Source organism: Macaca fascicularis, chromosome 15, assembly GCF_037993035.2.
Source record: "Macaca fascicularis isolate 582-1 chromosome 15, T2T-MFA8v1.1".
Classification (NCBI taxonomy): Eukaryota; Metazoa; Chordata; class Mammalia; order Primates; family Cercopithecidae; genus Macaca; species Macaca fascicularis.
In genome coordinates, this window is record NC_088389.1 from 103,426,149 (window position 1) to 103,439,444 (window position 13,296).

The 13,296-nt window shown below is 37.3% G+C and overlaps 1 protein-coding gene and 1 pseudogene across 1 annotated transcript in view; one reads left to right on the forward strand and one right to left on the reverse strand.

Annotated features, from left to right (window-relative positions):
• The window catches only part of TMC1 (transmembrane channel like 1), a 180,290-nt gene that overhangs the window by 77,914 nt on the left and 89,080 nt on the right, over positions 1-13,296 (forward strand). The window contains exons 8-9 of the mRNA XM_065530686.2: positions 7,995-8,085; positions 10,284-10,365. Coding sequence (XP_065386758.1) covers positions 7,995-8,085; positions 10,284-10,365 — 173 coding nt within the window. The remainder of the gene's footprint in view (positions 1-7,994; positions 8,086-10,283; positions 10,366-13,296) is intronic.
• Positions 9,027-9,682, reverse strand: LOC102145103 (ubiquitin-ribosomal protein eS31 fusion protein-like; annotated as a pseudogene).

Here is a 13,296-nt window from a genome sequence, read left to right on the forward strand (position 1 = left end):
GATGCACACTACTTTTATGTAATTATAATGAGAGTATACAAATTGTTCTGTATTCTAAAATTTTACTTGACATTGTATCATAAACATTTCCTATGAAAAATAATAAATATCAGCTGGGCACAGTGGCTGACACCTGTAATCCTAGTATTTTGGGAGGCCGAGGCAGGTGGATCACTTGAGGTCAGGAGTTCAAGAACAGCCGAGCCAAAAAGGTGAAACCTTGTCTCTACTAAAAATACAAAAAAATTAGCTGGGTGTAGTGGCACAAGCCTGTAGTCTCAGCTACTCAGGAGGCTGAGACATGAGAATTGCTTGAACCCAGAAGGCAGAGGTTGCAGTGAGCCAAGATTTGCACCACTGTGCTCCAGCCTGGGCAGACAGAGTCAGTCTCTGTCTCAAAAAAAAAAAAAAAAAAAAAAAAAGATAAATATCTTTGGATAATAACTAAAAGCATCATTTACCCATGGCGTGCCAGGTACTGCTTTGCTTACGCTGTTTCAACTTTTGTATGTATGTCCTTATTCCAATCCCATGAGGTAAACACTGGTGTTATCCTGGGGAAACTGGGAACACTGAGCTCAAAAAGAGTAGAGCTGTGCCACTTAGTAGGTGACCTTGGATACTTATTTTACTTAGAGAATCCTCAGTTTCCTTATCTCTGAGATGGGGATAATAATAGTTTCCACCTTTCAGGATTTTGAGGGGATGAAGTGAGATGATGGACATGAATAGTGCCTGGCAGATGGCCAACACTCAGTGTGCTTCAGCTCTTGAGTCACTGTTGCTGATCCCATTTTACAAGTGAGGAAGCTGGATCAAAGACATTTAGTAACGCTCCCCAAATCACACACCTGGTGTGTGACAGAGCCAAGATTCAAACCCCTGTCCCAATTATGACATGAGATAGGGATCACAGAATTTGATACAATGTTGTCCAAGTGTAACATTTTACAATTTAGTGCTACAGAGAACATGTGCAGTTTTGAGGGAAAACACAGTTGGATATCTTCAGATTATCTTCTGCTTGGAGAGAAGGAGAAATTGAAAGAGAGAGAGAAAGAGAGAGAGAGAGAGATTCCCACGGGCCCAAGCTCTCTGCAGCAGCATAGCGTGGCTGGAGCAGGGCTCAGGCTAGAATTCCTGACTGCTTCCTCCCAGGTGGTGTCATAACTGGGGCTTCTGAGACCCAACACTTGGGCCCTCTCCTTGGGTCTCAGTTGGAGGGTTGAATCCTCTCCTGCTTGCTTACTAACAAGAACAATTCCCACTTTCAATGGGGTAACAGTCTGAGGGGAAATGGGCTGGGGTTTTGCCTGGAAGTATCTAGTTATTTCTCAACTTCGTAGTTTGGAGACTCAGCATAAAAACTGCAGTCAGCCCTATTAGTACTATTGCTGCTAATACAGCCACCCCCCCTTATCAGAGGGGAATACCTTCCAAGACTCCCCGTGGATTCCTAAAACCAAGGATACTACTGAACCTGATTGCTGTCAGTGAGAACATATTCCTGTTTATGTCTTTCACCCACACATTTAATGCCTTTTCTATCTTAACTAAGCACTTATCACACACTATGGCCATAACTTTTGCAGTTTGAAGTACAACAGAAAAACTAGCAGGAATTTCTTTCCCTTCTTCACAATTTCAGGAAGAGAAGACGTCTTACCATAGATCTCAGCAACCTCAGCATACATTTTTTTTTCTGTCCTTATTAGGTTGGAAACTTTCCCTTTTTGACTTAAAGGAAGTACTTTGTGGCTTCTCTTTGGCATATCTGAATTGCCAGCATCACTAAGCTTATGCTTTGGGGGCATTATTAAGTAGAATAAGGGTTACTGGAACATAAGCGTTGTGATACTGTGAGAATCAATCTGAGAACCCAGAGGGCTACTGACTAACAGGAGGAGAGTGCAGACTGTGTGGATTTGCTGAACAAAAGGAGGATTCACTTCCTGACTGGACAGCGCAGGATGACATGAGATTTCATCATGCTACTCAGGACAGCACACGATTTAAAACTTATGAATTGTTTATTTCTGGAATTTTCCATTAAATATTTTTGGACTGCAGTTGACTACTTGTAACAAACTGTGGAAAGCAAAACTGCAGATAAGAGGGAACTACTGTAATAGTTACTGCTTATACTGCTCTTGCTATTTGCCATGGATTAAACTAAACACACTATATACATTATTTTCTATAATGGATGCAACAATCCTACAGAGTAGCTACTATTATCTCCATTTTGTGGATGAAGCAGCTGGGCATCTTAACCATTCCAGCTACCGCCATCAGCATTTACCTTAGGAAAAAGATGTGTTTTGAATAATCACTTCCAGTATTGGGATAATTTTCAATAATTCTACCAGCCTAACTATGAAGTTGTATTATCTAGGAGGCCTCTAGTTCTTATTTTTAATCCTTGTAACTTCGAGTAGCTTCTTACCTCTGTAACTCACTCCCACAGTAATATTTCGGGAGAAACCAGATTCTCTGGACTATTGGTTAAGTTCTTTTAAATGGCAGTGTTTGTTATGAAAAGACTTTTCATTCTTCTGGTCCCCTCACTGGAAACTGCTCAAGAGTACAAGTTTTGATTACAGTTGCCTAAACACCAGTTCTGAATTGTCTTTCATTTACTTGAGCAATCAATTGGTTGCTCAATCATACTATCAAACTGAAAACAAGAGGAAAGTCAACCGAACCTAACCCAAAAGAGGAACATGTTTCCTGGGATGAGAATGTGTCAAAGGCAGCATAGCATGACCTAACTCTTCTGTGTAATCATGGTTGTATCATGTGTTATGGGTAAATTATCTATTTTGTAAGTTAGTCCAGTGTGTGCTGCTTCAACTAACTGTGAAAGCATTCTTGAAAGACCATGAAACCTAATTATTCTAATTACCAACACAACAGATTGATAAATGAATGATGAGGTCAGGTATCATTGTCATTAAATAGACCTCGCTCAATTATTTATCACTGGGTCTGGGGTTACAGCTCAGAGAGCTGTGCGTATTGCAGCACAGTTTGCTTGAGCTCTGAGACCTGAAGACCAGATTACAGTCTTGGCAGGTGGCTTTTGTTGAATGTAATTCAAGGGGGTGGTACACATTTGTTTCAGTCAGACATTTGGATGTTTTGAGGCCAATAGATATTCAAAGTTTATCTACAAAATCCTGTTTCATTTCAACCATGTAGAAAAATTTCTTTAAATTATACAGATAAATACAAATGAGTAGGAGAATCGATTAGCTGTAGAAAGACATATATGTAAAGATGTTTTCTTGCATCTTAGTGTTCTAAAGACTGTTCTTTATTTTCTTAGATTCTGCTATCTGTCATGGATACTTTAGTGCTCTGTATTGATCAATGTTTGTCTTCATATTGGATTTGTTTTTGTACCTTGTTTCTAATTGTACAATGAGATATGTTTTCTCGTTAAGAAATTTGTTATTGAGGAGGATATAATTGGGTGATACTAGTTTTTTATCATCCTGAAATCATGCCAACTCATTGCAAAGATCAGTCCTCAAATTGATATTAAGGCATGCCCTCTCATTGAGTCTCTGATATCTTGCAGCCCAGTGTCCCTTCTTGAAGGCCTGTAACCTGCGAAAGTACTTTCTTACATCCTATGAGCATCAGATATGGGGGATAAAGAATCCCTTCTTGCTAAACAATTATTCTTGGCCCACCCTCTGCCCCTTGGCTTTATTTTAAACCCATCCCCAACATACCTGATTAGTTGAGTCTAGTAATTCTGGCTTGAGTGGGCTATAGGGAGCAAGGATTAGCTAGAATTGCTGTTCAGGGACCTCTTTGGTATAAAACTGGGGGAGGTGGGGATCTCTCAGAGAATGAAGGAGAGGGTAGAGCACTAGGGAAGAGAAGAAATTCATACCTGAGATTATGTAATAGATAATAGAGTCTGGACTTTTGTTTGAAAGCCAGAATCAAAGTATATATGTTGAGGGTAGGGAGGGGTAGTAATTGAAAGTTAAATATGAAACTATACCTAGCATCAAGGAAAACTAATAGTAATTGAAGAGACAAAAATAAAACTTGTTTATGTCGTTCAAAGGAAAATTATATTTATAACATATGACAAAAACTTCATTAATGCCATGTAGATAGGGTTCCAGATTATTAACCGAGTTTATAATTAATTTTGTAGTGTTTTTAATTTGGTTGTTACCCTGACTTCCTTCTCTGTCTCTTAAGTTTTGCTAGTTTAATGTTCACAAGCTCCCAAAATTAAAAATCTTGGTAGAAATATGGAGTAGCTATTTCTTTACACTTCTGTTTAGAACAAAGTTGTGCTTTTGAATTGACCACTTATCTGGAAAGTGATATAAATCTAATAAGCAAAACTGGGTGTATTTTAAATTATCTGTTAAATACCTAGAGCAGTGGAGATGTCCTGAAAGTGAGTACTTTATTACATTTGAAAAACAAACTTTTAATTTTACTACTAAGAAGAATTTCCATTTCTCTATTTATATGTGTTCTTTATACTAGAGATTAATATGATAGCTCCTCTGTATACTTAGTTTTATGAATTTCAAAATTCTTGATGCCAAATAACTGAAGTATCGTCAATTCTGCCATAACATGATGTATGGTTTCCTAAAAATCCCCACACTATGCAAAATTGGGCAATAAAAACACATTTTACAAAAAAAAAAAATGGGGATAGGCACACAATACATAGAAACATCACTAGTGGCACATTACAAAAAATATGGGAATTTAGTAACAATGACAGCAATATTTTACTCATATTAATGGTTAAGAAATTTACAATAAATATGGCAGTTTACTTTGAAAAAGATCTAACGTTCCCTTGTGGAAGCTGGCCTTCAAAAGGGTTGCAGTTTGTGAATTTTTGAGAAGTGTTGGGGGGAGAGTCATTGTTGCCCCAGTTGTGAGCAGGTGTGGCTTTTCTACCTGTGTGGGGAAGTGCTGATGGATGAGGTGTATGGATTTTGTGTATTCCTACGCTGCTTGGTTTAGCTGGGTGCAGTCTTCTGCATCTACCTGGTGTTTCTTGTGGATAGAATCACACATAAGCAAACCCCAAACTTGTGTTATGATCAAATTGTTCTGTAATATATCAATTATGTTAGAACAGGGTCATGGTTTCAAAACCAGCATTGCCGTAGAATTGACTGTGTAATAATCCTTTCAACATTTTCACATCTATGATCCCACCTTGTTCTTGCCACCATCTTAGCAAGCAGGGGTGCGATTGCCTGACCATTTGTTTTCTGGGAAATCTTGACCTATTAAAAGTCACACAGTAACTGAGGGAACCTGTGTCAGAGCTTGCCTAGGTCTGTGTGAGTCTGAGGCAGGCGTGCTTTCCTCTGAAAAGCCAGACACTCGTGTATGTGGGACAAAGAGCATCAGAAACATGGGCAAGGTCATAGAGACAGATCCCAGAGACAGGATTAGAAGCCAACTTGCCTGATTTTCTGCTTAGAGGCTTCAGTTCACCATTTTAGAAAGTGCCTGCTGGCTGCCACCCTCCCTCCTGTCTTATCACCTCTAAAACACATTGTTAATGCTTACATAGGATGTATTTTCTTCACTGCATGAATCTAAAAACCCAGCCATGAGAACTCAGCTTCTAATTTTTGCCATTGCTTTATTGGATATTTTATTTTTTTATTTTATTTTTTTATATTGGATATTTTAGAAAATGCAAAAGATTTTAGAAATTGTTTTTCAACTAATTTTTACCAGCACAGAGGTCATGTCAAGTGTTAGGGTGTTTGACAACAAGGCCAGTCTAGTCTGTTAATTGAGTTTCAGAGAAGGTTAATGATAAAGGGTGCAATCCCGAAGTCTGGGAATGACTTTGCTTTCAAGCATTAATTATTGTGGAAAATAAAATTATTAGATACTCCCTTGTCTACATCTACCCCAAACTGTGTCAATCAGCTCTGTTTCTAGAAGGTTTACATTTATTAAACACTCCCTGTGGTCAATGCAACTGTGAATGCGATGGAAGCTACAATAAGACAAGGTATTGTATCTGCTATCAGGAAACTGATTTGGGAGTTCTGTTTGGTGACCAAAGAGAATCTTTACCACTGTGCTTACATTTTTATGCCAGAATATGGGTGGGCGCACATGTACAGGTGAGTAATGAGGCCCCACTCCCTAGTATTAGTTAAGTCAGCAGGTGTATGCTGTTTTTTTGGTCACTGTGTATTGTAAAATTCTGAGTTTGGCACTGATACTAGGGAACATCTTACAAAAAAAATTCCTCACTGACCCCTCTTTTTTTTTTTTTTTTTGAGACAGAGTCTCACTCTGTTGCCCCAGGCTGGGGTGCAGTGGCACAATCACAGCTCACTGCAACCTCCGCCTCCCAGGTTCAAGTGATCCCCCTACCTCAGCCTCCCCAGTAGCTGGGATGACAGGTGCACACCATCATATCTGGTCAATTTTTGTACTTTTAGTAGAGGCGGGGTTTCACTATGTTGGCCAGGGTGGTCTTGAACTCCTGACCTCAAGTGATCTGCCCACCTTGGCTTCCCAAAGTGTTGGGATTACAGGTATGAGTCACTGTGCCTAGCCAGACCCTTCATTTCTAAAAGTTGACTTTATATGTTAATAGGAGTTTAATTATAGTCATATGTTGAAGGGTCTTGTCTGTAAAACCACATATTCCAGGGGCCATCCAACTGAGGACAGCACTGCACTTGTGGAACCACAATCCAGGCTTGGGTTATCTGTTTCTACCGTGACAGAGGCTACTCCATCACTTAAACTATATGTTCTGCAGCCCCTGAGAGGTGAAGACAAGCCTGGGTTGCCTCTATTTGTAATTTTCTTTTTTGTAATTTTTTTTGGTAAATTGTTTTTCAAACAAACAACAAATATGACTGTCCCAGTCAGTTGAAGCTGATAGAACAAATGACCATAGACCGGGTGGCTTAAACGACAGGCATTTATTTCTCACAGTGCTACAGGCTGTGAACATTGAAGTGCCAGCATGGTCGGGCTCTGGCAAGGGCCGTCTCCCAGGTTGCAGATGGCTGGCTCCTTGTGTCTTCACGTAGTGGAAGCAGGGCTAGCTAGCTCTCTGGCCACTACTTATAAGGGCACTAATTCCATTCATGAGGGTTCTACCCCCATAGTCCAATTACCTCCTAAAGACCCCACCTCCAAATACCATCACATTGGAGATTAGATTTCAACATACAGATTTCGATAGGGACAAAAACATTCAGTCTATAACAATGATCAAACAAGGTTACAAAAATTGTAGTGTATGTAGCATGCTTGCATTATGTTTTGATGAATTAATGTTTTTTTTATTATATATACCAAAGAAACCAATGTAACTGCTGTAAATGTATAAATATTTGGGAGTAATGTTAAAGTTTACATTTAAAGCCCTTTCTGAATGTGAGGCTGAAAGTATTCCATTTCTCTCTCTTTCTCTTCTTAACCCGATTTACTTTACAGAATGATTTTTCTGTTGTAGGTCATAATTGCTTTTTTTTTTTTTTTTAACAGGATTAAGTACTAGGTCATTAAGTGTGTTCTATGTCAGTTTGACCTAACCTCTCTGCCCTTTTCTTTTTTTCTAAAGGAATTCTTTAAAAAGAAGAAAGGGAAGTATTTTAAAATAAACATTTGACTGCCAGAATCTGATGTAAACTTCAGACTCAATTTTAACATGTGATAGAAATGAAAAGAACTAAGGTTCTCTATTATGACATTTAGCATCAATTCCTTTTCAATGATTCCAGCTAATTAATAAGTGAGCTAAAATATCTTACTTTTTCTGGTCAGCATTTAAAAATTTAAACATGAATTGAAAATCTCTAGGTTATAAAACACAGTCTAGGTTCACTTGTGAGGGATCTAGAAGAAATAAGACTGCAGGCCCGGTGTAATCAACTGTCCACTACTTCTATATTCTAGTCATTGCAACTTACCTCCCTTTATCCCTTATGTTATTTTTATTTTCTCAGGGAAGCAAAAAAATTTGTGAGTGAAAATGAAGGGGCTCTTGGGAAAGGAAAAGGAAAACGGTGGTTTGCATTTAAGATGATGATGGCCAAGGTAGGTATTTTTATAGTTGTCTGGTTTATGGCATATTGCCTCTAAGAAGAACATTGATTCTTTTCTAAAGGGGTGAAAAAAATCTTACGTTTTGTATACATAAAACACAAATACTCATACAGTATATACACAGTATATCTGTGGTATTGAAATTTACAGGGGAGATTTAAAAAATTATTCTTAGAGGAGTTAAAATGAAAAATAAGTCAAGAAATACAGATTTATGGCAAAAGACTTACTTGTGTGACTTTAGCACTTCCAAATATAAAAGATTGCATCCTTTTTCATTTTCATTCTCTGGAAGTGAAGAGGTTCTGGTCAAGTTGTTTTCCTCAAAGTGTCTATATAGCTTTTTTCTACCAGGAACATCAACTATACAGTGGACAGAAAATAAAAAAAAATGATATACTGATACAAATATAGATTTTGGGGGAAAGACAGAAAGGCAACTAACATTTATTTAACACTTACTATGTGCCAAGCCCTGAATTGAATTCTTTTATAAAGTTATATTTAATTCTTACAGTAAAGCAGGAACATAGATATTATTATCTCCTCTTTACAAATGTTATACCAACTGTAAGCTAAATGTACTTCATAATGTTTTGTGAATAAAGTCATGTATCTTAACTTTCATACACACACACACACACACACAAAAGATTAATTTTGTCTGTTTTTCTACAGTTTAAATAAATGGAATCATATGGTATCTATGCATTTGTTTTTGGCTTCTTTGATGCAATGTTATGTTCACAAGATATATCCACATTGTTGTGGGAGTTATAGTTCATTTTTATTCATGTGTGGTATTCTATTGTATAAAGATGCCATGACAATTTATTTACCCATTCTATTGTAGATTGGACATTTGGGCTGTTTCTAGTTATGAGTAATCTTTTTTGTTTGTTTGTTTGTTTTTAAAATTAACTCATACACAATTACTTGTCTTCTGGTTTGTTGAAACAATAATCCAGACATTTGCTACAATAATGTCTGTTAAAATGGCTGGCCATGAAATCTCCAGCAATACATTCATCTGAAGGGCATTCTTGATGAAGGCAACTAATTTTGCCATTTTCATCCAACCTGTAGTATTTCAGGACAGCCAACTTAACCTTCCTTTTCTTATGCTTATTCTTCTTTGGAGTGGTGTAAGATTTCTTCCTTTTCTTAGCACCACTATGAAGTCTCAACACAAGATGAAGAGTAGACTCCTTTTGAATGTTGTATCCAGACAAAGCACATCCACCTTCCAGTTTCTTGCCAACACAGATCGGTCTTTGCTGATCAGTAGAAATTCCTGTTTTATCCTAGATCTTGGACTTTGCATTTTCTGTTGTATCCAAGGGTTCAAACTCAAGAGTGATGGTCTTTCCCATAAGTATTTTTAAAGAAAATCTGTGTTTTCGTGGTGGTTCCACTGCAGAAGACAGACGGAAAAAAAAGCGTGGACAATCTTTTGAACTTCAGACTTGTCTCATGCTATTATTTAGACAATAGTGGCTGTCCAGCTTCAACTTCATCCCTGCATAATGTGCACACATGCAAAATTCTCTGCCACATTCTCATTGTTCCCGGTCATCCTCTTGACCATGGATGATCCAACACTGGAGTTAAATAGAAAGAAGGCCTTTTGCAAAAAGAATTTGTGACTTGTTTTCTTCTGTTTCCATTAAGCTGACTATTCCGCCTCTACCAGATTGAAGTGTCTCATGTCATAGAACTTACCATCTTGTATTGAACTCACCTATTTGTACACAAACTACCCTGGTAGATCAGAAGGCTTTCAAAACAGGACCTGGAAATAAAAGACAGAAAATAAAATTTATTCATATTGAGTCCTCCATACAATGAAAACTAATTAAACACACACTCTGTTCCAATCACCCTATTATATGCTAATTCCCCGCTTTCTTATTGTTTTATATAATAAATAGCTCTTTCTGAGAGGCCAGCATATTTTCCACAAAACAGGAGGTTGATAAACAGTTTTTTGTTGAATTAAATTGGTCTAGGGTTAGTGGAGAACAGGGAAACAAGTGAAACCTACTGTTTCCCCCTTTGACTAGAAAGTAGTATTTGCTGCCAGAGAGACATTTCCAAGCTCATTGCATTGTCGTGTTTTGAGGTAGGGGATAAACATCTTGATAAATCAAGAGGCTGGACTTTACTGTTGTATTTGACTTTCTTTTCAGAAATGGGTAAAATTCCTCCGTGATTTTGAGAACTTCAAAGCTGCGTGTATCCCATGGGAAAATAAAATCAAGGCTATTGAAAGTAAGTGCTCATCAGATCTCAGATGGAGAAGGTTGTCTTAGATAAATAGCTCATAAGCTTATCAGATGCCTTTCTCAGTTTCTGGACTTTTGGAAAGACTGTAAACAAATGAACGAAAACAATCAAATAAACAAAAACGTTGTTTATGCCTGCTTTCATCACTGTGAAGATTTGCTAGCACTTACCAAGGACAATACTGGCAATCCCACTCTCATGTTCTACCTTACTCCAAAACATTACCATTCTAACCTGGTTTTCTTTCCTATACAGGGAAGTCACTATTGTGCACAATGACATTGAGTCATCTTATTTGGAAGGCAGAGATTTTATTTTGGCAATGAACATGACATTGAGAATATATACTCTCGTTAATGTTAGACAGTAATCAAAATGAACAATGTTTTAAAAAGTGAAGAAGTCTTGGTCTGGGAGCAGTGGCTCACGGCTGTAATCCCAGCACTCTGGGAGGCTGAGGTGGGCGGATCACTTGAGGTCAGGAGTTTGAGACCAGCCTGGCCAACATGGTGAATCCCCATCTCTACTAAAAGTACAAAAAGTTAGCCAGGCCTGGTGCAAGAGCCTGTAGCCCCAGCTACTCGGGAGGCTGATGCAAGAGAATCACTTGAACCCGGGAGGTAGAGGTTGCGGTGAGTTGAGATTGCACTATTGCGCTCCAACCTGTGTGACACAATGAGACTCTGTTTCGAAAGAAAGAAAGAAAGAAAGACAGAAAGAGAAAGAAAGAAAAAGGAAGGAAGGAAGGAAGGAAGGAAAAGAGAAGTCTTAAAACCTCATTTTCAAATCTCTGAAGTAGAATAAGCAATAGTCATCCAGGAGCTTGCTATCTGAATATTCACATTGTGCATTTATTTTGTGGAATATTCATAGGAAGGAAGGAAGGAGAATATAGCCAATCAAAAACCTATTTATCAGTGCTTTAGGCTTAGAATAAGGCAAATAAAAATTTTAAAATATTGTAAATAAAAATAGTAAATAGTTTTTTAAAATAATAATTTAAAAAAAGGGATAACATTTGAAACAATTTTGAGTATAATCTTACCATATTCTGGTTTCTAACGGTTTCAACTAGGATCTGATTTTTATCCATTCCTCTCTAGATTGGAGGCAGGTTTTCCTGCTGGTTAAGTGTGGCGTTGTATAATTAAAATGGAGGCTCCATAGGGAGATAACACAGCTGATGGATAGCTTGCTGACATGATTGGGCATGTTTTAGGAGTGGCTAACCCTCGGTTCCCTGTCTCTCAATATTGGATGGCAATTATTAAGTGGCAATGAATTAAAATACATCAGCTCATTAATTGTACCCCCTTTCACACACTCCCGGTGCCATTTCTTTCTTGCTTTAATTTCCTCCTTAACACTTACCACTATCTGAAATACTATATCTTTAATTTTTTGATGCAATCTTAATTCATTTTATTTCATGTTCATTTCTCCCAACAGATGGGAAATTTAGTTTTGTTCACTCCTGCATTCCACTTGGCACTTAATAAATATGTATTAAATAAAATTACAGACAAACTCGCTAAATGTCTAACATTCTAGGAAAAAAAGAAAGGAATTTAGATACATCAAAAAAGAGCAGGCATCATGGATTTCTTAGGTTTCAACTGTACAACTCAAATGTGGTAGATTGAGAGGCATTGGAAAACAGAAGGCCATTTGGAGCATTAAGATCCTGATACAATATGTATGCTAAGAACTCTGAATTTGGTCTTTACTTTGCTGCAGATTAGCTGTTTGACTTCAAGCCAGTCATTTAACCCCTCTGGATCTCAGTCTACTAATTTATAAAATTATAGGGCTGAGTCTTGATCAGTTGTTAGATAAATCCCAAGAAATTTGTAATTAGTGATAGGTAAATACATACATTTGAAAATTATTTTTAAAGCACACTAGAGCAGATTCCAGCCTATCCTAATAGTAATATCATGCTCATTTGGGTTCCAATAGGCTATAGCCCATGAAACAAAAACAGACAGAATTATTTCTATTGCCAGAAATTACACGCAGCAAGAGTTACACATATGACCACCATCCATCATAAGTGTCACAGTAGAAAAGACAGATTGAGAGCTATCCAATAATAACCTTCAGTTATCTCCTCTCTTCTTCTCCTCTTCTAGTAAATTTGGAAAGCCAAGCTGGAAAATTCAGGCAAATGTAGATTATTTTTCTTTCCATATATAATTTATGATTTGATTAGTTTGTCATGACTTCTTCACTGTTAATGGTGCTGTGTCTCAACAGTGAAGAATTGAGCTTTATTTTTTATTCTATCAATACTCACCACACCTCTATTTATTGAGTACCACCATGAGCCAGATGCTCTACGAACGTTATTTCATTTAATCTTCCTACATGTGCACATTAACCTTCCTATTTTACAGTTGTGGTTAAATAACTGTCCCAGAATTAGTAGCAGAGCTGAGATATAAGGCAAAATCTGTCTGGGTTCAAAACGTATGCTTTTCCATGTGTTATGCTGCTTTCTCCTTTAGGGAAGGTTTTACATACTTTTTCTTTTTAAACATGTTTTTCACCAGTTCCTAAAAAGTGTTCTACGAGGCCAATGGCAGGATGAGCAGTTATAGATTTTCTTGATCGTTATCAAGGAATTATTTTTCATTTTCTCATGTATTTACTTTTTAGTGAGTGATTTATTTAATTACATGTTTTGTATCCTATAAGATGCTTAATATACTGATTTTAATGATAACCGTGAGATTTTGGGCTATAGTATTAGTTGAAAAGAATATGAAACCTATGTAAGAATATATTATTAGAGCATTGGATTGGACTATCTTATAAAAAGTACCCTACTAAATATAGGTAAAACATGTATCTGTGATGGCCTTTGAAACTGAACTTAATGAAAAATGGGAAGAAAGAGGACATGTAATTGATTTT